The sequence below is a fragment of the Hypanus sabinus genome, chromosome 2 (assembly GCF_030144855.1).
Source record: "Hypanus sabinus isolate sHypSab1 chromosome 2, sHypSab1.hap1, whole genome shotgun sequence".
NCBI lineage: Eukaryota > Metazoa > Chordata > Chondrichthyes > Myliobatiformes > Dasyatidae > Hypanus > Hypanus sabinus.
The window spans coordinates 57,783,305-57,809,238 of record NC_082707.1 but is presented as its reverse complement, the minus strand read 5'-3'; the positions used below and the strand labels follow the sequence as shown (position 1 = coordinate 57,809,238).

The window sequence follows — 25,934 nt, the reverse complement described above, 5'->3', positions numbered from 1 at the left end:
CATCTGGATAGCCTCCACCCTGATGGCATTAATACTGATTTATGCCTCTGGATTTTCTTTTTCTTTTTCCCTTCCCTTCCTCACTTTGGCCTCCTAACTCTTCTCAAGTGCTTATCACCTCACCCAATGCTCCTCCTCCCTTTTCTCCCATGGTCCACTCTCCTATCAGATTCCTCATCCCCCAGACCTTTACCTTTCCAACCAGCCTAGCTTTACCTATCACTTTCTATCTTATCCACCTTTCCCTCCCTCCTTTTTATTCTGGTATCTTCCCCCCTCTTTTCCAGTCCTGAAGGGTCTCAGTCTGAAATGTCAACAGCTTATTGGTTTTCACAGATGCATGTGTTGCCATGGACTATAATTGTCAATTGTATGCCTCCCCATGATGAAAATTCCATGATGAACTAATGCTAAACAAACATTTGTACACAATGTGCAAACTGTTAGGTATAACAAAGTCACCTGCATCATATTTAGCTTTCCCACCCATCCCTATTGTGTATTTGCAGCGGAGACAAAAGACAATTTACAATTTCAGATTTATTTGCCACTAATTATGTTAAATACATAACTTGTCTCTTTGCCAGCAAGTTAACTTCAGAAACAGAACACCAATATTTACACAAAGGAATGTTACATTACGATATGTTAAGGCGCAAATTCTTTTGGCTTCATTGAATACTATAGCAAAAGTTATGCAATATTTCTTAAAGAGAAATCATGAATAGCTACAATGTTTTACAAAAATATGGTGCAAGTTGACAATTATTTTATTCAACACCTTCAAGTCTTGAAATAGATGTTTTAATTTATACAGTTCTGACTATTTAAATTTACATAAAGGTCAACCTTTTAAGGTTGAACATCAAAAAGCTTCACAAATGCAGCTCCTAAGCAACAGTTTTGAATGTCTGCAGTATCAAGTTGGTTTGGTGGATTAGCCGGTTGGCGCTCATGAATACATTGAGTGCCCTGTTTAAAAGACAAAAGCATATTTTAATTGTCTAACAAAAATACAGAATTTCAAAACAATTACAAAATGCTGACTGGCCACTGCACAATTAGAAATATGAACAAATAAAACCTGGACACATTTCAATGTGAAGAACCACATACAAAATATCAAAATGTACAAAAATGCTATTGTTTACTCTCAAGCCATACAAGATGTTTAGTTTCAATGTCACTTTCTAAAATAAAACAAGCTTGCAGTATTTGCATAGAGAAATAGGAAGCAAAGGGCTATTTCTGCAAATTACCAAATTTTCTATTTAACCATAGTATTAATGGCATACAAAAATACATTAACAATGCCAAAACAAAACTTTTTTAGACAAATATTTCCCACAGAATGAATATAAATGGTTTCTTTTAAACTGAAATACTTACTTTCCATCTTTGAAGTAGGTTTTTAAAGTATCACTGAAGCTTTTGGAGTATTTGACAAATTCCTTCTTTTGGTGTTCAAGTGCCTGAAAGCAATAAAATTTTGAATTTGCATAAAAAATAATTTCAGACCTGCACAATTGTTGAGAAGCTTAAGAACAGTTTGATCCTTAATGTTCATTAAATTTTCAAAAATTATTAGCATTATTTGAAACACGATTTATTTACAAACCCCATTTCCAGAAAAGTTGGGATATTTTCCAAAATGCAATACAAACAAAAATCTGTGATATGGTAATTCACGTGAACCTTTATTTAACTGACAAAAGTACAAAGAAAAGATTTTCAATAGTTTTACTGACCAACTTAATTGTATTTTGTAAATATACACAAATTTAGAATTTGATGGCTGCAACACACTCAACAAAAGTTGGGACAGAGGCATATTTACCATTGTGTTACATCACCTTTCCTTTTAATAACACTTTTTAATCGTTTTGGAACTGAGGATACTAATTGTAGTAGATTTGCAATAGGAAATTTTGTCCATTCTTGCTTGATACAAGACTTCAGCTGCTCAACAGTCCGTGGTCTGTCTGATTCTCCTCTTGATAATGCGTCATACATTTTCAATAGCAGATAGATCTGGACTGGCAGCAGGCCAGTCAAGCACACACACTCTGTGACTACAAAGCCATGCTGTTGTAGCCCGTGCAGAATGTGGTCTGGCATTGTCCTGCTGAAATAAGTATGGACGTCCCGGGAAGAGACGTTGCCTTGATGGCAACATATGTCTCACTAAAATCATAATGTATGCCTCAGAGTCAATGGTACCTTCACATACATGCAACGAGCACTGATGCACCCCCATACCATCACAGATGCTGGCTTTTGCACCTTTCGCTGATAACAATCAGGATGGTAGTTTTCATCTTTGGCACGGAGAACTCAATGCCCTTTTTTCCGAAAACTAGTTGAAATGTGGACTCATCTGACCGCAGCACACAGTTCCACAGTTGGGCCCACAGAACTCGCCAGCGTTTCTGCATAGAGTTGATGTATGGCTTCCTCCCTGCGTAACACAGTTTCAAGTTGCATTTCTGGATGCAGCGATGGACTGTGTTAAGTGACAATGGTTTTCCGAAGTACTCCCGAGCCCAGAAGGCCATAATTGTCACAGTAGCATGACGGTTTCTTAGACAGTGCCCCGAGGGCTCGAAGATCACGCACTTTCAACAGTGGTGTCCGACCTTGCCCTTTATACACTGAGATGTCTCTGAATTCTCTGAATCTTTTCACATTATGTACTGTAGATGTTGAAAGACCTAAATTCTCTGCAATCTTGCATTGGGAAATGTTCCTTTTGAACTGACAAACAATTCTCTCATGAATTTTGGCACAAAGGTGTGAGCCACGACCCATCCTTGCTTGCAAAGACTGAGCCTTTGATGGACGCTACTTTTATACCCAGTCATGTTACCTCACTTGCTACCAATTAGCCTGCTTAATATGGAGTCTTCCAAACCAGTGTTACTTGAATATTCTGTGCACTTTTCAATCTTATTTTAAGATTATTTTAATCTTATTCTATCCCAACTTTTGTTGAGTGTGTTGCAGCCAAATTCTAAATTTGTGTATATTTACAAAATACAATTAAGTTGGTCAGTAAAACTATTGAAAATCTTTTCTTTGTACTTTTGTCAGTTAAATAAAGGTTCACGTGAATTAACATATCACAGATTTTTGTTTTTATTGCATTTTGGAAAATATCCCAACTTTTCTGGAAATGAGGTTTGTATTTAGCAACAGTGTAGAGTAGGCCCTTCAAGCCACAACTCTCCAGCAACCTTCAACAGACCCGACTAACGTTAACGTGAAACAAATTACAAAAGACAATTAACCTACCCAGTATATCTTTGGATTGTGGGAGGAAATTGGAGGACCCAGTGAAAACCCATCTATTCCACAGGGAGATGTACAGAGACTCCTTACAAAATGGTGCCAGAATTGAACTCCAAGAAGCCCTGAGCTATTCTAGCATTGTGCTAATTGCTATGTGACCAGGGCACCCTGAATTTAGAATATAAAATGCTCAAAGTCAATTACAACAGATGTGTTAACACCCAGAAAGTATTCCAACAAGGCGTCTCATGGAGCTCAAGAATGCCAGTTCTTTCCTGTACAATACTTGACTTACTCTATTATGCATCTAATTGCACGTGTACCACCGCTACCTTTTGGGGATCTACAGACATGGTAAAGGAACTGTTATGGAAAGGTTAGGTTATAAACAAACACATTCATACCTCACATTTTTCACAAGGAAATTCAATGTATTTTGAAACACATGTTCAGCATTCTAGAGTGCTATAGTTCCCAATCTTTAACATATGCATTACTTTAAATATCATTGATCAACAGTTGCAAGGAAAACTTTGTGAACCTTTTGCAGTTACCTGGATTTCTGAAATACTCAATGTGGTTTAATCTTCATCTGAGTCACAATAATAGACAAACACAATCTGCTAAACTAATAATACTACTTCTCATCACTACTGAGCACACCATTTAAACAATCGCAGTCCAGTTCAACAAAGTATGTGAACCTCTGGGGTACTGCATTCTATAAAAGCTACTTGGTGTTCCAATTAATGAGATGAGATTGGAAGTGTGGGTTGTAGAGGTGCCCAGTCCTATAAAAACAACACACAAACTCAGGTTACTGACAGAGACTGCTCTTCTCAAGAGAGATTGTTTATCTGCACTATGCCTGAATCAATACAGCTTTCAGAAGACCTTGGAAGACCAATTGTAGAGATGCATGAAGCTGGAAAAGGCTACAAAAGCATTTCTACAGACCTGAGTGTTCTTCAGTCTACAGTAAAAGAAACTGCCTACAAATGGAGGAAATTCAGTACTGTTGCTGCTCTTCATAAGAGTGGGCATCCTGCAAAGATCACACCAGAAGGACAACATTCAATGCCGAATAGGATGATAAAGAACCCAAGGGTAACAACAGAAGTCCTAAAGAAATCTCTAGAACTTGCTAAAGCCTCTGTTCATCCATCCAGTAGACGAAAAACACTGAACAAGAATGGTGTTCATGGAAGGACACCATGGAGGAAACCTTTGCTCTCCAAAAAAACAACATTGCTGCACATCTCAAGTTTGCAAAAGACCACCTGGTTTTTCCACAAAGTTTCTGAGACAATGTTCTGTGGACAAATGAGACAAAAGTTGAACTTTTTGGCAAAAACGTACACTGGCATTCTTGGAGGAAACAGGCCACTGCACACCAATGTTAAATTCTCAACCCAACTGTGAAGCATGCTGGAAGAAGCAACATCTTTTGGGGCTGATTTCCTGTTTCAGGGCCTGGATAACTTTCAATCATTGAAGGAACAATGAATTCAAAATTGTATTAAGACATTCTAGAGCATATCAGGGTAGCAGTCTGTCACCTGAAGCTTAATAGAAGTTGGATGATGCAACAAGACAATGATCCAAAACACAAGAGTAGATCAACAACAGAATGGTTTAAAAAGAAAATTCATGCTACAGAATGGCCAAGTCAGAGTTCAGACCTTAACCCAATTGAGATGCAGTGGCGTGACCTGAAGAGGGCTGTTCATGCTAAGAATCTCAGAAATATTGATCAACTGAGTTTTGTATGAAGGAATGCTCTTAAATTCCTCGTTGCCATTGCGCAAGTCTGATCAGCAGCTACAGGAAGCATTTGGTGGATGTTCTGCTAAAGGAGGTTCTAACAGTTATTAAATACAAGGGTTCAAATACTTTTTCCAGCTTGGATTGTGAATGATTAAGCAATGTGTTCAGTAAAGACATGAAAAGTACAATTGTTTGAATGTTACTAGTTGAGGCAGATTGTGTTTGCTTATTATTGTGACTTAAATGAAGATCATTCCACATTTTATGAGTAATTAATACAAAACACCAGGTAATTGCAAAAGGTTCACAAACTTCTTGCAACTGTATGTGGCATAACTTTTACATCCATAATTATTCAAAATATATCACTCCTTTATCAGATCAAACCTATAGGTTAATGTACTCAGCATGAGTGTATGAGCATCCAAATGCCTCTGTCGATGACTATTAGGAACTGATAACTCCATAGCACTGTAATAGCATTGGTAGATTTGGGAACAGCTTCTTTCCAACTGTGATAAGACTGCTGAATGGATCCTACCCGGATCTGGGCCGTACCTTCCAAATATCTGGACCTGACTTGCACAACCTTAATTTCCCTTTTCTGTATTTTTTATTTATGATTTATATTTTTATTATATTTACTATTGATTTGTACTCCAGGAAGCGCAAAGCACAGAATCAAATATCACTGATGATTGTACGCTCTAGTATCAATTGTTTGGCGCCAAATAGTAATAATAATAGTGTTATAATTTATTCCAGTTTAATTTAAATACGCTAGTTGTTATTCAGTTGAACTGTCGTTTATTTTCTATAACCTTCTATCACCATGAAACTTTGGCTAACCAGGACAACTTAATTAGGCCAAAATGTACTGGTCCCAATTACCGTAAATTCCGGACTATAAACCACTACTTTTTTCCCACGCTTTGAACACTGCGGCCTATACTACGGTGCGGCTAATGCATGTTTTTTTTTCATGCCGCCAAAAACATTTTGCCTCGCAACAGTAGACCAATAAAATTGATGAGTAGTTCACAGAGGTCCAATGAAATTGTACGATAAATCAAGCGCACTTTCACAATTAAATTATTGTAAATCAGTCATTTGTACTCACCCTCATCAACATGGAAAACACTCGAAGAAAAGCATATGATGCAGCTTTTAAGTTAAAGGCAATCAATCTGGCGGTTGAAGGAGGAAATCGAGCTGCTGCACATAATCTTGGCATAAATGAATCGATGTTGAGACGGTGGAGACGCCAGCGTGAAGAACTGAGTCAATGCAAAAAGACGACAAAAGCTTTCAGAGGTAATCATAGCAGATGGCCCGAACTTGTAAACTTTCTTGAAGACTGGGTTAACACACAGAGAACAGGCGGCCGCGGTGTTTCCACCGTGCAGATCAGACTGAAGGCTAAAGCAATCACCACCAAAATGAAAATCGAAGATTTTAAAGGTGGGCCATCGTGGTGTTTTAGATTTATGAGACGAAAAGGCCTGTCCGTCAGGGTACGCACGACTCTGTGTCAGCAGCTCCCTCCCGACCACGAGGAAAAGCTTGCTAACTTCCGCACATTCACTCAAACAAAGATGGCGGAGAATTCCATGGGGCCAGATGATATCATAAATATGGATGAAGTACGTTTGACCTGCCTCTCACTCGGACTGTTAATAAAAAAGGTGACTCGTCCATCACACTGAAAACAAGTGGCCATTAGAGAACGCATTTTACTTGTGTTCTGAGCTGCACAGCATCCGGACTAAAGCTTCCACCGATGGTGATTTTTAAGTGGCTGACAATGAAAGTTCAGTGAAAGCTGCCGTCAAGAGTACAAACTCAATTCCAGCTGTGATTCCTGGGGGCACCACGAAGTATTTGCAGCCACTGGACATAAGCGTGAACCGGGCATTTAAAGTGGCGCTGCGCATTGAGTGGGAGGCTTGGATGACGAGCGGCGAGAAATCCTTTACCAAAACAGGACGCATGCGAAGAGCATCTTTAACTCAAGTCTGCCAGTGGATCCTAAATGCGTGGAGTGGTGTCACAACATCCACCATCACCAACGGGTTTCGAAAGGCTGGACTGCTGCGTGATGAAGAGGACCGCGTGCGCTCAAGTGAGTACGACAACGAAGAGACTGAAGTGAGTGACGAGATCCTGAGGTTATTCAATTTGGACACTGAAGGACTTTGATGGTTTTAGTGCGCAGGAGGAAGATGAAGAAGGCGATCAATAACTTTTCCTGGTAGGCTGCAGTATATACATTTTTTTTTACCAGTCGTTAGGAGATATTGGAATGTTGTTCGTGCACTGTTCAGTAAAAAAGTATACGCAACGTAATTTGTGTTACCGATACGTATGTATATTTAAAAGTAGCTGTGTTACAGGCACTGTTCGAAAAAAAGCATTTGCAATATATATTTGTTTATGTTACCATACGGATTTAATTAAAAGTTAAAAAATCCTCACGTGTAATATCTTTCTGTGTAAATATCTCATATTACAACGTGGGACATCTGCGGCTTAAAATCCGGTGCGGCCTGTACAAGTATAAAATTGATTTTCTTTCTAAAATTAGAGCGTGCGGCTTTTAATCAGGTGCGCTCTGTAGTCCGGAATCTACGGTAACTGGAATCCACTGTATATAAAATCAGAATATACTGCCTGTCAGTTCACACAAGTATTACTATTGAATAAGTTCAAAATTATTTTATATACATTGTATATACGTCCGTCTTTTATCAGCACAGGAGTCAGACTGAAATAAAACTTAGTAATATAATACAGCTTCACAATTTCTTTTGAAACAAATGTGTTATTCAACTTTTCACTAGAAGAGTTTCATGACAAGGCAAGGACAGCATGAACAAAACATGACAGTATAAGCTGGTAACATTTGTCCTGACAGCTCCCAATAGCCGAAAACTCACCCTGCGGTTCTGGTACTGGTATTTTTTGATAACATTGTTCACAGTGTCGAGCAGCTCCTTTATTGCACTCGCAATATCTCTGCAAAGAAAAATAACCACATGGCATCAACAAATCTAAAGGAATTTGTTTCAATTCCACTAAAATGTTTTAACAAAAAGGCATTTTTTATCTAATTTGAGGAGTCAGGAAGGCATTCACCATTGGTGAGGTAAAGAAAAAAAACATTTTAAAAGTCACTTAAAAGCCCTGAAATTTGAACTCAACAAGTTAATTCACAACTCTACATGTGCAGGATTTCCAATCTAAGATGCACCATAGAATGATCACTCCTAAAGGTTAGCCACAAGTTGAAATATATGGTAACGGGATGAGGCGAAGTAGGTTTACCTGTGTTAATTGCAGAAAGGAAGAATGTGTGTGAAGCCGGTGTTCTGTGCTTGGTGTCAGATGTGGGAAGTTCTGGAGTTTCCCAGCCTCCCATACGGCCATATCTGCACCCGGTGTGTCGAGCTGCAGCTCCTAAGGGACCACATTAGGGAACTGGAGATGCAGCTTGATGACTGTCATCTAGTTAGGGAGAGCGAGGAGGTGAGAGAGAGGAGTTATAGGCAGGTGGTCACACCGGGACCATGGGAGACAGACAAGTGGGTAAAAGTCAGGACAGGGAAGGAGAAGAGTCAGGTACTAGAGAGTACCCCTGTGGCTGTCCTCCTGAACAATAACTACTCCTGTTTGAGTACCGCTGGGGGGGAGGGAAGGCCTACCTGAGGGAAGCAACAGTGGCCGTGCCTCTGGCACAGAGTCCGGCCCTGTGGCTCAGAAGGATAGGGAAAGGAAAAGAAAGGCAGTAGTGATAGGGAGACTCTACAGTGAGGGGGCCAGACAGGCAATTCTGTGGACACAAGAAAGAAACTTAGATGGTGGTTTGCTTCCCAGGTGCCAGGGTCCGTGATGTTTCAGATCGTGTCCCCGATATCCTGCAGTGGGAGGGAGAACAGCCCGAGGTTGTGGTACATATTGGTACCAATGACATAGGTACGAAAAGGGAAAAGATCCTGAAAACAAAGTACAGGGAGTTAGGAAGAAAGTTGAGAAGCAGGACCGCAAAGGTAGTAATCTCATGATTACTGCCTGTGTGTGCCACGTGACAGTGAGTACTGGAATAGAGTGAGGTGGAGGATAAATGCGTGGCTGAGGGATTGGAGCAGGGGGCAGGGATTCAGATTTCTGGGTCATTGGGTACTCTTTTTGGGGCAAGTGTGACCTGTACAAAAAGGACAGGTTGCATTTGAATCCCAGGGGGACCAATATCCTGGCGGGGAGGCTTGCTAAGGCTACCGGGGAGAGTTTAAACTAGAATTGTTGGAGGATGGGAACTGAACTGAAGAGATTAGGGAAGAGGTGGTTGGCTCAGACAGAGAAAGTTTGGAGACAGAGTGTGAGGAAGCATAGGCAAGTGATAAAGAAGGGACGCGTTCAGACCGACAGTTTAAGATGTGTCTATTTTAATGCAAGGTGTATTGTGAACAAAGCAGATGAGTGTAGAGCGTGAATCAGTACTTGGAGCTATAAAGTGGTGGCCATTACAGAGACTTGGATGGCTCAGGGACAGGAATGGTTACTTCAAGTGCCGGGTTTTAGATGTTTCAGGAAGAACAAGGAAGGAGGCAAAAGAGATGGGGTGTGGCATTATTGATCAGAGATAGTGTCACAGCTGCAGAAAAGGTGGACGTAATGGAGGGATTGTCTACGGAGTCTCTGTGAGTGAAGGTTAGGAACAAGAAGGGATCAAAAACTTTACTGGGTGTTTTTTTTTAAATAGGCCACCCAATAGTAACAGGAATATAGAGAAGCAGGTAAGGAAATAGATTCTGGAAAGGTGTAATAATAACAGGGCTGTTGTGGTGGGAGATTTTAATTTCCCAAATATCGCTTGGCATCTCCTAGAGCAAGGGGTTTAGATGGGGTGGAGTTGGTTAGGTATGTTCAGGAAGGTTTCCTGACACATAATGTAGATAAGCCTACAAAAGGAGAGGCTGTAACTGATTTGGTATTGGGAAATGAACCTGGTCAGGTGTCAGATCTCGCAGTGGGAGAACATTTTGGAGATTGTGATCACAATTCTATCTCCTTTACAACAGCATTGGAGAGAGATAGGAACAGACAAATTAGGGAAGCATTTAATTGGAGTAAGGGAAATATGAGGCTATCAGGCAGGAACTTGGAAGCTTAAACCGGGAACAGATGTTCTCAGGGAAAGATACGGAAGAAATGTGGCAAATGTTCAGTGGATATTTGTGTGGAGTTCTGCATAGGTATGTTCCAATGAGACAGGGAAGTTATGGTAGGGTACAGGAACCATGGTGGACAAAGGCTGTAAGTAAATCGAGTCAAGAAAAGCTTACAACAGGTTCAAAGAGCTAGGTAATGTTAGAGATCTAGAAGATTATAAGGCTAAGAGGAAGGAACTTAAGAAGGAAATTAGGAGAGTCAGAAGGGGCCATGAGAAGGCCTTGGCGGGCAGGATTAAGGAAAATCCTAAGGCATTCTACAAGTATGTGACGAGCAAGAGGATAAGACGTGAGAGACTAGGACACATCATGTGTGACAGTGGGGAAGTGTTTATAGAACCAGAGGAAATAGCAGAGGTACTTAATGAATACTTTACTTCAGTATTCACTATGGAAAAGGATCTTAGTGATTGTAGTGATGACTTGCAGCAGACTAAAAAGCTTGAACATGTAGATATTAAGAGGATGTGCTGGAGCTTTTGGAAAGCATCAAGTTGTATAAGTCACCAGGAATGGATGAAATGTACCCCAGGCTACTGTGGGAGGCAAGGGAGGAGATTGCTGAGCCTCTGGCGATGATCTTTACATCATCAATGGGGATGGGAGGGGTTCCGGAGGATTGGAGGGTTGTGGATGTTGTTCCCTTATTCAAGAAAGGGAGTGGAGATAGCCGAGGAAATTACAGACCTGTGAGTCTTACTTCACTGGTTGGTAAGTTTATGGAGAAGATCATTAGAGGCAGGATTTATGAACATTTGGAGACGTATAATATGATTAGGCATAGTCAGCATGGCTTTGTCAAAGGCAGGTCGTACCTTACGAGCCTGACTAAATTTTTTGAGGATGTGACTAAACACATCGATGAAGGAAGAGCAGTAGATGTAGTGTATATGGATTTCAGCAAGGCATTCGATAAGGTACCGCATGCAAGGCTTATTGAGAAAGCAAAGAGGCATGGGATCCAAAGGGAAATTGCTTTGCGCATCCAGAACTGGCTTGCCCACAGAAGGCAAAGAGTGGTTGTAGACAGGTCATATTCTGCATGGTCAGTGACCAGTGGTGTGCCTCAAGGATCTGTTCTGGGACCATTACTCTTCATGATTTTTATAAATGACCTGGACAAGGAAGTGGAGGGATGGGTTAATAAGTATGCTGATGACACAAAAGTTGGGGGCGTTGTGGAGGGCTGTCAGAGGTTGCAGCAGGACATTGATAGGATGCAAAACTGGGCTGAGAAGTGGCAGTGAAGTTCAACCCAGTTAAGTGTGAAGTGGTTCATTTTGGTAGGTCAAGTATGATGGAAGAATATAGTATTAATGTTAAGACTCTTGGCAGTGTGGAGGAGAGGAATCTTGTATCCCGAGTCCATAGGATGCTCAAAGCAGCTGCGCAGGCTGACTCTGTGGTTAAGGTGGTCTCTGGATACAGAAGGTATATGGTGTATTGGCCTTCATCAATCGTGGAACTGAATTTAGGAGCTGAGAGGTAATGTTGCCTCTATATGGGGCCCAGGTCAGACCCCACTTGGAGTACTGTGCTCAGTTTTGGTCACCTCACTACAGAAAGGATGCGGAAGCCATAGAAAGGGTGCAGAGGAGATTTACGAGGATGTTGCCTGGATTGGAGAGCATGCTTTATGAAAACAGGTTGAGTGAACTCGGCCTTTTCTCCTTAGAGCGACTGTACACTGTCTGGGTCAGACGCTTTCTGTGGATTCACTGTGTTGAAGGATCTTCTCACATTGGCTTCAGGGACTGAAATTACAGGGTCTTAGGGGGCTGTGGGCAATCTTACAAATGCCACCATACCTAGTTGGTTAAAGTGAGCATAAAAGGCATTTAGCTCACCGGGAAATGAAACCTTGCCGTCACACGTCATTTAGTTTCATTTTGTAGGAGGTGATAACATTCAAGCCCTGCTGTAACTGTCAAGCATCTTCCTGTGATTCAAGTTTGATCTGGAATTGCCATTTTGCATGTGAGATGGTTTTCCAGAGGTTGTACCTAGACTTTGTGTATTTTACTTGGTCACCAGACCGGAATGTCACTGATCTGGCTCTCCGATGGATTGTGGATCTCTTGGTTCATCCAGAGCTTCTGGCTGGGGAAGACTCTGAATCATTTTGTTGGGACATACTTATCCACAACTGACTGTGACAACCATAGCATATTCGTTCAGATCCTCTGACGAGTCCTTCAACATGGCCCAGTGCACTGATTTGAAGCAATTCTGTAACTGTTGCTCTGCCTCCCATGACCACATTTACCACCCAGGCCATGCTATCTTCTTGTTGCTGCCATCAGGAAGGTGGTACAGGAGCCTCAGGACCCACACCACCAGGTTCACAAACGGTTATTACCCCTCAAATTCACTTGTCCATCACTGAACTGTTCCCCATGACCTATGGACTCACTTTCAAGGATTCTTTATCTCATGTTTTTGGTATTTATTGCTTATTTATTATTACTTTTTATTTTTCTTTCTAGACCAAAATAGCTATGCAATGGTAGACATTCCTAATCATAGGGTAACAGAGGTTGAGTGCGTCAGGACCACTGCTGATACAGGTTGATGATAATTGGGCAGATATTTCTTCAAGCAGAACTGATTGAAATCCCCAGCAAAGATTTGAAAGTCATGGGGTATGCAGTTTCTTGTTTGCTGATCACAGCACTCAATACATTGAGTGTTGGTTTAACAGCTGCCTTTGGTAGTAGGCAAATTCTCAGAGACGAGAACACTCTTGGCAAGTAGAATGGACGGCACTTAAACAATGGATTTCCAGGTCAGAACAGGCGTGCAACAATACTGTTTTGTAGGACCACAACAAAGAGCTCATCATAAAACAGACCCCCCCACCCTTCTTGCTCTCTTCAAATTGGCTCTCAGATTTGACCACCATATTCAGTGTGTCTGAGATGAGCTATGTCTGTGAAACAGAATGCTGCAAATCATCATTTCCCTTCGATACAGCAATCTTGCCCTTAGGTCCTCTATCTCGTTCTCCATTGACTGTACATTTGCTAACAAGATGCTGGGTAGAGAATTTTATACAGATGTTTTAGTCTGGCTTTGAGTCCCCCTGCCAATCTCTCTTCTGGCCATGGCAATGAACATTCATTTGCTTACAGGTGCCATGCCTGCATATTGACAGTCAAGTCTAGTGAGTCATTCAGTTCGTAAATGAACTAATTCATTTGGACAGTCAAAAAAATAACGTTACTTAAAGGGAAATCACCAACTACAAATTGCAGTGATTGTACTTCATAAGAAGTGTACCTACAAGTTTCGTGAGTTACACACAAACTGTCACCATATTGCCAACGTCATTTGAATGGCTGGTATCACAAAATGCCCACAACTTTAGATCAATCAACATTTGATCCTCAATAGCTTTTAAAATGTATTAACATAAAAAAAGTATTGAACAGAAGTTAATAATGCAAGTCAGACACAGCAGCCTTACAAAGATTAGAGTATTCATTTGGGTTAGAACAATCATAATCAAAGGAGGATGACAAAAATCAGTGTTTGCAGCTATCCATTTTACAACTGTACCTCAACACACTAAACATTCAACAATTCAAATAACCTGTTTTATCTGAACGTGATACTAAGGAAAGAGAGGGGTTCAGCTGAGGATTTAAAAAGGGAGTAGTTTTTCCACAGAAATCTGTACTGGGAGCAAGGTTCACCACTTGAAAAGACTTCTGAATGAGCCATTCAATTTTACAATGGGGTGGGGATTGGGACAGTTTGATGAAAGCTACAAAAAATACACACACTTGAAGTGACTTTATTAAAATAAATTTTAAGATTTGATCAAAACAGAAATATCCATTTAAAAAATCTAAGCATAGTGCAAAAGGATTAGGAATACAGATTCACAGAAATGGGGCTAGAACAGAGAGAAACATCAGGGAAGTTTTAAAATGTATACTTTGAAGGTCAAAGTATTCCAAAATATTTTTTAAAATACTAAAATATTTGATTTGAGCCAGTATAATGGAGATCTTCACACGAGAAGAGCTCAAAAGAAAGGTCATATGTACAAGTCTCTGTAACTTGCGTCCAGCAAGTATCTCAGCGGATCTGTACCTAAAATCTAAACAATACTTCTCCAATTTGGGGGCAAACTATTTGAGGGTAGTTCACAGACACATCAAAAGTTTTATGTGGAGTCAGAAAGAAATATAAGGCAGACTTTAATGTTACACAAAAGAGATATTTTGAGTGAGGAAAGAATTTTAAAAGTAGAGCGGTTTAGGGAAGAAATTTCAAGGCACACCCTCTGGAAATGAACGGACAACTTCCATTAGTAGGCTAAGATTAGGCTCTCAGGAGGTCAGAAAATGGATGCCGATATTTTGGGTGATGTGGAGCTTAAAGAAATCAGGAGTCTATGCAGGAATGTGAAAATCAAGGCAAGAATGTTAAAACTGATCCGTTACTTAATTGCAAACCGATACAGGTCAGAAACTACATGTGCAGTGGATGACTGGTATCTAGCATGATTTTAAATAATAAGAAAAATTATGAATGACAATTTACAGAAAAAACATGTAACAATTCATTAATACACAAAGTACAAATGATTTCAGTTACAGATAACCTAAACAAAGTGGTTATCTATATCTGAATTCAGACCAAGAGCACTAAGGATAAGAGTAACTAACCATGCAGATTAGTTAGGATGGATGAGGTGATATGTCAATATTGACATGGGTTTGAGCTAGCTTAGTGTGTTGTAACAGCAGAAACATATCTGGAATATTTCAAACCTGGAAAACATGGGCATGAATTTGGACAGTGTGTACAAGGACAAGAGGAAAGGGAGGTCAGAGATGGGGTGATGATTATCAAGGATGGGATCAGAAAATCGAATAGGTAAGGGATTAGAGATTCTATTTTTTCCTGAAGATCATGACAGCTTGAGAAGGTACTCTGCCCAAGCATAGAAAACTATCAGCTATTTTGGGAGCCAGAGAAGAACAATGGCATGCAGAGTGAGTGTGAATAACGTTGAGATGATCTTATCGGCCAGATAGACTCAGAGAAGGCATGACGGGAGATTAAAGATGAAAGCTCTGGCCAAATGACCGCAGCAGAAGAAAGCAAGGCAGGAGAGGCACAGGCAGCTGATCTGATGATGGACAAGCTAAATAACTGACCCCTATGGGACAGTATTAGAAATACACACATTAAAAGAAAGATTTTAAGACAAACTTCTTGAGTAAAGAAACAGCCTGGGGTTATTTTGCACTACACAAACTCTGGAACATAAGCAATTTGAAAGATGGGAATAGGAGAATGGTATCATTACATTCAGCCATACTGGCAGAAAAAGGCTAACTTTGTTACATGGCATACTTGTGCAAACGTTTCTATTGCTTACAATTTGGGGAGAGCAATGAATACTATTCAGGGGGAATCATTCAAGCAGAGGTGTGGCTCAGCAATTTGACAGTTGCAGAAATGTAATTTTGAGTATGAGAGCGAATGAAAAGAACGATGCACTTATAGGATTAGAAAGGGTGGAGAAGAAAATTAAGTTAGTTATACAATGAAATTTTAGATCAGTCTGACTGACCTGAGATTCACAATACCTACTTGATTGTCTGAAGAAATCGGACCCTATCGTTGATCTCATCAGGAATTTTGCTCAGAATGTTTTTCAGTGCTCGTGCTTTGTCATTAAGTTCCCGAAATTCTGGTTCTTGCCTGTCGATCATATATTCTATGAAGAGAAAACTGCATGCATGAGAAAGAAAGCACTAGCAGAAATCATTTAGATACATTTACATTGCTGTATTTCTCTCAAGGATTTACAAATGAACCACCTTTTGTGCAACATGAGGAATAATATGATTAGAATTTTCATGATATCAGGCTTCTGGTGATTCACTGCACTCTGAAGATGCTCTTAAATTTTACTTTATCTGTACCATTGACCACTAATGACAATGAAACCAAATCTTCATTCAGATGCTCAACTGGGAATAAGACAGGAAACATGTATTCTCAGCTGCTAACTAAAATGGTTACAAAGTTTCTTCAGTGCACTTCTGATACTGAGGTCCTACGATAGAGTATTCTAGAAGTAGCTCTTGAAATTGTACTAGAACATTAATGCTAAAATGAGGAAAATCAGATTGGTGTTGAATCCCAAGAGTTTGTAGAATGCTTCTGAAATAGCTTTTTATAGCAGCTTGTGGTTGAGCCCACTAGAGGAAAGGCAATTCCAGACTGGATGTTGTGTAATGAACCAAATTTGAATAGAGAGCTTGAGATAAAGGAACCCTTAGGAGACAGTGATCATAATAGAATTCACTTTGCAGTTTGAGAGGGAGAAGATAAAGTCAGATGTATCAATATTACAGTGGAACTAAGGGATTTACAGAGGTATATGAGAGAGAGACTGGCAAAATTGTTTGGAAGAGGACACAAGCAGAGATGATGGGAGAACACCAATGGCTTGAATTTCTGGGGGCAATTTGGAAGGCGCAGCATAGATCTAACCCAAAGATGTATTCTAAAGAATGAGGCAACTGCAGCTGACAAGGGAAATTAAAGACAGCATAAAAAGGGAGCAGGCATATAATATAGCAAACATTACTGGGATTGGGAAACTTTTAAAAACAGAAAGTGAGTATGCAGAAGAACTCAAGATGGGAAAATGGGCCAAGAAGTGGCAGATGGAACATAGTGTAGGGAAGTTACACTACCAAAGTCATGCACTCTGGTAGAAGGAATAAAGGTGTAGACTATTTTCTAAGCAGAGAAAATTCAAAAATCAGAGGTGGAAAAAGACTTGCGAGTTCTTGTACAGGATTCCTTAAATGTTAACTTGCAGTTCAAGTCGTTGGCAAGGAAGGCAAATGCAATGCTAGCATTCATTTTGAGAGGACTAGAATACAAGAGCAAGGATGTAATGTTGAGGCTTTATAAGGCATTTGTTAGACCACAGTAAGGCCCCTTATCTAAGATATGCTGGCATTGGAAAGGGTCCAAAAGTAGTTTCATGAGAATGATTTCAGGAATGAAAGGGTTAAAATGTGAGAACTGTTTGATGGCTCTGGGCCTGTACTTATTGGGAGTTTTGAAGAATGATTTGAGGTGACAGCCTCAGAAACAAGGGACACCCATTTAGAACGCAGATGAGGAAGAATTTCTTTAGTCAGAAAGTAGTGAATCTCTGGAATTCATTGTCACAGGCAGCTGGAGGCCAAATCATTGAATATATTTAAAGCATAAGTTAATAGGGCCTTGATTAGTCAGGGCGTCAAAGTTTACAGGGAATGAGTTGAGGGATAATAAATCAGCCATGATGAAATGGTGAAGCAGACCCAGTGACCCGAATAGTCTAATTATACACATGCTTATGGCCTTGCTCACACGCAGTTTTTCTTTTGACTCCTCCCACTTTCTCCAAACCCAAGGCATCTGCATGGGTCCTAGCTCTACCTGCCTTTTTGTTGCCTACATGTTACATGGCTTTACTTAGCACTCTCCAACTCCTTCTGTGGTACATTGATGACTGCATTGGTGCTGCTTCATGCACCCATGCTGAGCTCAATTTAATCAATTTTGCCTCCAAATTGCAACCTGCACTTAAATTCCCTCGGTCCATTTCTGACACCTCTCCTCCTCCCACCCCTTACTCAATCTGTTTTCATTTCTGGACACCAGGTTGCTTACTGATATCTGTTATAAATCTACTGAGTCTCACAGCTACCTTGAGCTATCTTCCCATCCTGTCAATTGCAAAAAATGCCATTCCCTTTTCTCAGTTCCTCCATCCGTGCCACATCTGTTCCAAAATGAGGCTTTCCTCTCCAGAACATCAGATGTCGTCGTCCTTCAACCACTGATGCCACCCACACCTGCATCTCTTCATTTCCAGGACATCTGCACTCACCCAATCTTCCACTGCTTTAAGAGGGAGAGTTCCTCTTGTCCTTTCCTACCACCCCATGAGCCTCCACATCTAGCAATACTTTCTCTTCAACTGGATCCAGCTACTTAACATATCTTCACCTCCCCAACTCACCTCTTTCTTTGACAACTGTTCTCTCCATGACTCCCTTGTCCATTCATTTCTCCCCTCCAGCACTCATCCCTGCCAGAAGAAGTACACTTTCACTTTGTCCTTCATTTCCATTCAGGGCCCTAAACAGTCTTTCCAGCTGAGGCAACACGTCACTTGAGTCTGTTGGGGTTGTCTACTGTATCTGATGTTCCCAGTGTGGCCTCAACATCAGTGAGGAGCAGGATTTCCTGGTGGTCAATCATTTTAATTCCCCTGACTATTCCCATTTCAACATGCCCATGGCCGCCTTTACTGCCACCAAGAGGCCACTCTCAGGTTGGAGGAGCAACACCTCATATTCCATTTGGGTAGCCTCCAACCTGATGGCATGAATGCAGATCTCTCCAACTTACAGTAATTTCTCCCTCTCCCCTACTAGATTTTTCCTTTGCCCACTCTAGCTTCCCTCTTACAGCTTCACTTCTTACCTGCCTATCAACTTGCTCTAGTACCCCCCCATCCTCCCTCTCCCATGGCCCACTGTCCTGTCTGATCAGATTCCTTCTTCCTCAGCTTTTACCTCTTCCACCTATCATCTCCCAGCTTCTCCCTTCATACTCCTTCCCCACCTATTAAACATCCCCCTCAGCTGTTTTCACCCATCACCTTTTAATTTGTACTCCTTCTCTCCCAACACCATCTTATTCTGCCTTCTTTCCCCTTCCTTTGCATTCATGATAAAGGGTCTTGGCCCAAACCACTGGCTTGTTATTCCTTTCCTTGGATGTTGCCTGATCTGCTGAATTCCTCCAGTATTTTATGTGGGTTGCTCTGGATTTCCAGCATTTACAGAATGTCCTGTTTACTCGTTCTAGGCTTTACAAATTTTCAATTAAGATTTTTCCAGGAATAACTCCATTTCATAAATGGGAACAGAGGTTCACCTTTTGTAACCTCTGTTTTGTACCAGAATATTTCAGTTACATCTGCAGGTAGCTGATGAAAATTCAGACTGCATACGCAAGGCTATTTCCAAAGATTCAATTTAGAGCCATAAAAAAAGAACCAACAATGACCAATGACTGCAATGCCAAGTTTAACTCTATAAACTACTTTTCAAACTTCTTATACCAGCACCCTTGTACGTCCATTAACCAGGTATTTGCTTACACCTTTGTATAATTAATTTTGTATAGAAAGTGAAAAGTTGCAAGGATCCTTAAAACCAAAACATAGCAAATACAAAAATCTGAAATAAAATTTATTAGAGATTCACAACAAACTGGAGAGTGGAATAGATTTAATATTTCAAGTTAACTCCCTTTCATCAGGAAAGGGTCAACTTAAGGTCTTGATGAAAGGCCTGACCCAAAATATTTTCCATTTCTTCTCCACAGATCATACATGACCCGAGTATTTTTTATTTTTTTTTATTTTTTAGAAGACCACTATTTCAGGACGTTAGCAAAGCACCTTTTCAGTTTTATACAGCCTCATTTAATCAGTTGCTTCTTTTACTGCTATACTATATTGTCATCAACTAATCATAGCTCAAATCTTTAAAACTAATTTTGATGTTGAGTGTCTGTTTTGTATCATACCTTCAACATCGTCACTAGCCATCCGCAGCAATGATTCAGTGAAATTAACTTCCACACAATTTTTTTCCAGGATCTTAGTTATGATGTCTTGAGTGAGACCAGGATTTTCTTTTTCAGCCTAAATTAGAAGAATTCATGCATTGAATGATCATTTCCTGGACATAACTACAAAATTCATGTTCAACCATTCCTGAAATATGAAAGGCTAAAATACTTCAATTGCACAAGAGAAAAAAAAGTTAGTCAGCTAGTCATAAATATCAAATACGCTTTACAGCAGTTTTGTAGAAGTTTTTTTAATGCAGATTTTCTATATGAAGAATATTGTACACTTGCATCCTACATAATCTAGTCCAGGGGTCGGCAACCCGCGGCTCCAGAGCCGCATCTGGCTCTTTCATATCTGTGCTGCAGCTCCCCGTGGTTTGTTAGTTTTTGAAATGTAATTCGAAATTTGAAGATTATGGTGATCTTGTACAATCTAAAAACGTTGTGGAGACCCCATTTCCTGGCACACCCGAACCGGTTCACAATTAGCCACCGTTCCGGCTAAGGGAGATAGCCTATGGGGGTTTGTGAGTACGTGTCTTTTGGAGCATCCGCGCACACGGGGAAGGGTTGAGGGAGGCTTTAAAGCAAGGCTGTTCAGTTCAAATAAAGTTACCTTTGACTGCAGTGTCTTTATTTTAGCGCTGCGTGTAGCACACCGCTACAACGTGTTTTTTATCGCTATTAATATACATCACCACTGCCAATGCCTGACACCCGCCAGTGCGCGCTTTCTTTTAATTCTTCGATCCAAGGTAGGCTACCTATGGAGTAACCTTCAACCCAACGTCTTTTTTTCGGAGTTCAAAATGTTTTTGTTGCATGCAGAAATGTAATTTTGTTTTCTCTGCAGGAGTTCATCAATTTCATAAATGCAACACATTATAGTTTGTTTATACATAGCATAAAGGCAAAAAAAAAACCGTTGTATGCAGTGTTATTTCATTTTAAATGTCAAACGGGTTTTGTGGCTCCCAGTGTTTTCTTTTCTGTGGGAAATGGGTCCATATTGGCTCTTTCAGTGGTAAACATTGCCGACCCCTGATCTAGTCAGTCATTTGCCTATCACTTGGAATCAAATGCACATGTTAACCCTTTCATTCCTGGAATCATTCTCTTGATCCTACTCTGGACCTTCGCCAACAACAGCACATCTTTTCCTACAGAAAGGAGCCCAAACTAGTTTGTGAAAAGAGTAAAAATGGCTCAACTTCTTTAAATATTTTGATTTTGCAAACCAATCATACAGTTTGGATTATGTTATAAAAGAAAAATTATAGCTCAAGCAAAGATCTAAAAAAACATCAGGTCGATTAGAAAGAATGATTATTCCACATAACTCCAGACAATTAATACAGAAATGCATTTAAAACTATACTTCAGCAGATATGTTACCTACAGAACTGAAAAGGTTCTTTTTGCTATATACCGAATCCTTTATACAGAGATATCAGAAATATAGCAAAACACAGACATTGAACAATTACATGAACACCTATCATTTCTGAAACCCTCTGTGCTCTTATTCTGCCTCAAAGCTTTGATGTGCAAATGAATAATTTGCAAAATGAGACAATACTATCCAGCCTTTGTCAATTGCTATCCATGCCACTATTTTTTTTAAACATACACTTTTCTTTTATATCAATACAAATGTGTTAGGCAAAAATAAAACATTCGTCCTTTATCAACTTAACATGTCAACCCACTGAAAGGCATGAAACTAATTCCTGAAGATAATTTACATTCAATTATAAGGATTTGTTTAAATAATCACAGTTGAAGCATTTACATTCTTGTTTAAATTTTGTAAGCAGTTCTCCATGTGTGGTCTCACTAATACCTTATATAACTGAATCATAATCACCCTACTTTTGCATTCAATTCTTCTTGCAATAAACAATTTTGTTAGCTTTGCAAATCTCTTTGAATCTGCATACATGACTTTTACAGCTCAAGCATTAGTAGATCCAGATTTCTTTGAATGCTGTAGCCTCTCACATTTCTTGATCTTTACCCATTAAGTTGATCATCATAACCCTTTGGACATACCCTCTCACACAATCTGTGTTAGTCAGCAAGTCCATACAGCACAGGCTACAAGACTATAAATACGAGATGGAAAAAGACCTGCGAAAATAAACAAACATGTGGGAGAAACTATAAGGAGAAATAGTATAGAATGAAAAGCCATAGAAGGACAGGTATGCTTAAAGTGACAAACTGCCAATTTTAATGCTTTAAATGTTTAGGAATGTATAATTTGCTTAGGTACAGAAACAATATCCAAAACATGGGTGGACAGCTGCCTTTTAGAAACAGGATCTACGAGGATGAGGCTGTGTAAGAATAAACAAGTTATATCCAGTAATTAATCATTTTGCATTGTTTGAACTTTTTAGTTAAAATTGAAATATTTTCAAAATATGCATAGCTCAGATGTATCGATTAAGTTGTAAAGTGTGTATAATGCAAAGAAACTGAATTTAAAACTTTAATAAAAGAACATTAAAAATATCCACTACATTAACTGAAATATTTGTCATGGCTGATTTGTGCATCCCACAAACAGCAAGTTCACATGTACATAAAAACTCTCTCCTCCCATGGCTCAATAGCACACAAGCAAACAACATTGTTTTCCAGAAGTTACTCTTGAAATTTTTGCTTCAAATTTAAAGCTACTTGAATGAGACAGGCAGCATAGGGTAGAAATTCTGATCAAAAAGTTCTGCTAATTTACTAGTACTCCTGCTTTTATTGCCATTTTATATAAAAATAAAGCCAATCAATTTGGATTGGTTACTAACAGTAAAATAAAAGCCTCTTTTCCAGAACTTTTAGTATTTGTTCCAACTAAATCTGTCATCCAGGTTAAAACATTCAGAAACAAGTTTTTAAATGCTGCAGTTTATACAACTGGTATTTCAGTGGTAACCATCAACTTGCATGACTTCAGGAGGTCAGAAATTTCCTCAGGTTTCCCAAGTGATGTCATTGTTCCACACAAGAACATAAAAATAGAATCAGAAGTTGATCGATCAGGTTAGTCACTCGCCTACTACACTGAGCAAGATCATGGCTGAACATTTACAAAATTCCACTTTCTTTCTACATCTTTATAGCCTACACATTCCATCATTAGTCAAATATGTACGAATTTCAAATAAACACAACTAAGTATCTAAACCCAATTAATACGAGAATTCCAGATAACCAGTCTTCAAATGTGAATAAATTAACTTGGACTTAAATAGACGACACCCTATCCTGAAACCTTGATTGCAGGATCTGCACTAACCTACAAAGACAATTCTTTTTAAGCATTCATCTATTCACGGCCATTTTTCAAAAAACAGAGCCATGAAATGTCATTCAAAGAATGTAGATCTACATCACTGGCTCTCTCATCATTGAACTGCCTCTCTATGCTTGGAAACATAGTAAACCTTTCAGCAACATCTCAAAAAATGTTATTTAGTTTAGGAAACCAAACAATATGTAGAATTCTAGCAACACACACAAAATGCTGGTGGAACACAGCAGGCTAGGCAGCACCTATAAGGAGAAGCACTGTCAACATTATAGAATTCTATTATATATGAAAGAATTATATAGAATTCTAGCCATGGTTTCCTATAAATTCAACCATAGATCTTTTGTACTGAACACAAAAGCTTGGGAAAATAAACAGAAGGAAGAATTGGCCACTCACCTGCTTGAGCCTGCTCTGCTTTTCCAATAAGATCATAGTTGATCTTTAAACACTATTAGTAGCCAAAAATGTACGAATCTCAAATTATTAGCAACACCATTTTCCTGTACTAATGCTGTATCTGTAAAATATTCTTTATATTCAGATACCCATTGACCTCTACTTCTGAGTATTCTCAATGATTGATGTTAACCATCCACAGCACTCTTTAGTTGATAAATTCTAAGATTCACTACACTGAGTGAAGAGATCTCTTCTCTCCTGAAGGGCTGACTCCATTTGAGATTCTGATTAAAAGACAAAACTACTTTGTCAAAGCCTGTAAGAATTTGGTAAATTTCAAACTGATCACTTACATTTTCTGAAACTGTATGGGTCTGGGCTGTTTATTCTCTCCTCATAGTAAGAATTCCAAGAATTAAGTTTATCAACCTGCTTCTTTAATACAAGTGCATCATTTCTTAGGCTGAAACTTTTACACGGTATTCCAGGGAGAGCCCTGCCAGACCTTTCATGCAAGCTCTACAAATGCAAATCATTACTGAACATTGACCATCTGTGGCACTGTGAAAGATGACAAAGAAAGATGTCTGCACTAGGGATCCTAGATTTCTGAAGGGGTTGGAAGTCTTTTCCCAAACATGTAATTTGGAGGAGGGAGCCAGGTTCCTATAGGCAAATAGAGAATTAAGCACAAGGTTCCACAGGAGTAACAAGTTTTTTTTTATTTCAATTATCTTCACATAAAAGCAATTATGAGCCTGAAACGCTTGAGGAACAAAATGACCCAACCTTGGCAAAATCCAAAGATACAAAATTCACATTTAAGTAGACACTTAAATTTACTTGATCTTCAATGTTTTGAGTCAACAGTAATACAAAAGCGAATCTTTCCACTTTTGTTCTTTGAATATCAATACAGAATGTGATGTGTATGTAGGATGAGATGCACAAATTCCATTTCACTTAGAAGGTAGGAGGTATTTTCCTTAACAAGATATTACGTTATCCACTTTAATAATATTATGTACCATGTGGTACAAAGCATGGCATTCCTAAAGGAAAGAATGCAATGCCGAGATTTCCTCAAAAAAAACTTCCCCAAAAGGAGCAAGACAAATTTGAGAAGTCTACAGCTGAGGACCTAATCTTGGGTCCTTAAATAATCAAATCATAAAACATTGCAATATTCCATTCTCAATGTAAATGAGAACTTTGATAGTGCAAGGAAGAACTAAATATATTGTGCCTTAAAAACAATCCAAAGCTTTTAAAAAACAAAAATCAGATCATTTGCTAGAGAGACAAAAGACCACTTAAAGTTAGAAACTGAAAATATCATTATGGGACAGAGCACAAAGGGTTCCATTGAAGCACAATGAATGACAACAGAATGTCAATCTGGCCCTGTGGTATACGCAAACTAACTAATCAACACTTAAAAACAATTGCCCTCAATTCAATCATCATCATAAGCATGGAATAAAGAATATTAGAGCTATTTTTAAAAGAGATCATCATATTCCCCTCCTTCCATGGTCTTCTGTCCTCTCCTATCAGATTCTGCAATCTTCAGCCCTTCAGCTCTTTCACCTCTGATCTCTCAGTTTCTTACTTCATTCCACCCTCCCCCACCCATCCACCTGTCACCTGACCTGGTTTCACTTATCAACTGCCATCATTTACTCCAACCCCTCCCCCATCTTAATCTGGTTTCTTCTCCCTTCCTTTCCAGTCCTGATGAAGTCTCATCCGGAACTGTTAGTTGTTCATTTCCCTCCACAGATGCTGTCTGACGTTAAGTTCCTCTATTACTGTGCATTGCTCAAGATTTGGGCGAAAGTATTTTCACAACCACACTATTCTTCAAATTTCTGAAATCAAACACAAGCTGAACAGCTAGACAAGATACAGGTTAAAATATAAATTAACATTGCAAAATGAATTTTAAATTTGTAATAATTAAGCTTACCTTTATAAAAGCTGCTCTGAGAGTTTGTGCAGCAGACAAATTAACTTGCTCCAACTGTAAAAAAGTGAATATTTTAGTCCAGTTTGAATCCGTTACAACTTCTACATTTCAAAAACACAAACTTAGAAGTAGATGTGCATAAGTGAATTGATCTGTTCCCTTCTGAGAAGTAGTAATGATGAACAAAGAACCTGAAAAGGTAATCTTATGCCAATATTCACTGTGGAAGTCACCAGCAGTATGCCAGAAATATATAAGAATTGGGCAGTTGTGAGTGTAATCACCT

At 39.4% G+C, this 25,934-nt stretch overlaps 1 protein-coding gene across 5 annotated transcripts in view; it reads right to left on the bottom strand.

Moving 5' to 3' along the window:
- Positions 1 to 522: 522 nt before the first annotated feature.
- Positions 523 to 25,934, bottom strand: part of pdcd10a (programmed cell death 10a) — a 43,875-nt gene continuing 18,463 nt past the window's right edge. For all 5 annotated transcript variants that reach the window (XM_059946776.1, XM_059946763.1, XM_059946768.1 and 2 more), the window contains 6 exons: positions 25,649 to 25,702; positions 19,914 to 20,031; positions 15,894 to 16,020; positions 7,992 to 8,070; positions 1,390 to 1,472; positions 523 to 972 (listed from right to left, as the gene is read on the bottom strand). In XM_059946776.1, coding sequence (XP_059802759.1) covers positions 891 to 972; positions 1,390 to 1,472; positions 7,992 to 8,070; positions 15,894 to 16,020; positions 19,914 to 20,031; positions 25,649 to 25,702 — 543 coding nt within the window. In that variant the 3' untranslated portion in view covers positions 523 to 890. The remainder of the gene's footprint in view (positions 973 to 1,389; positions 1,473 to 7,991; positions 8,071 to 15,893; positions 16,021 to 19,913; positions 20,032 to 25,648; positions 25,703 to 25,934) is intronic.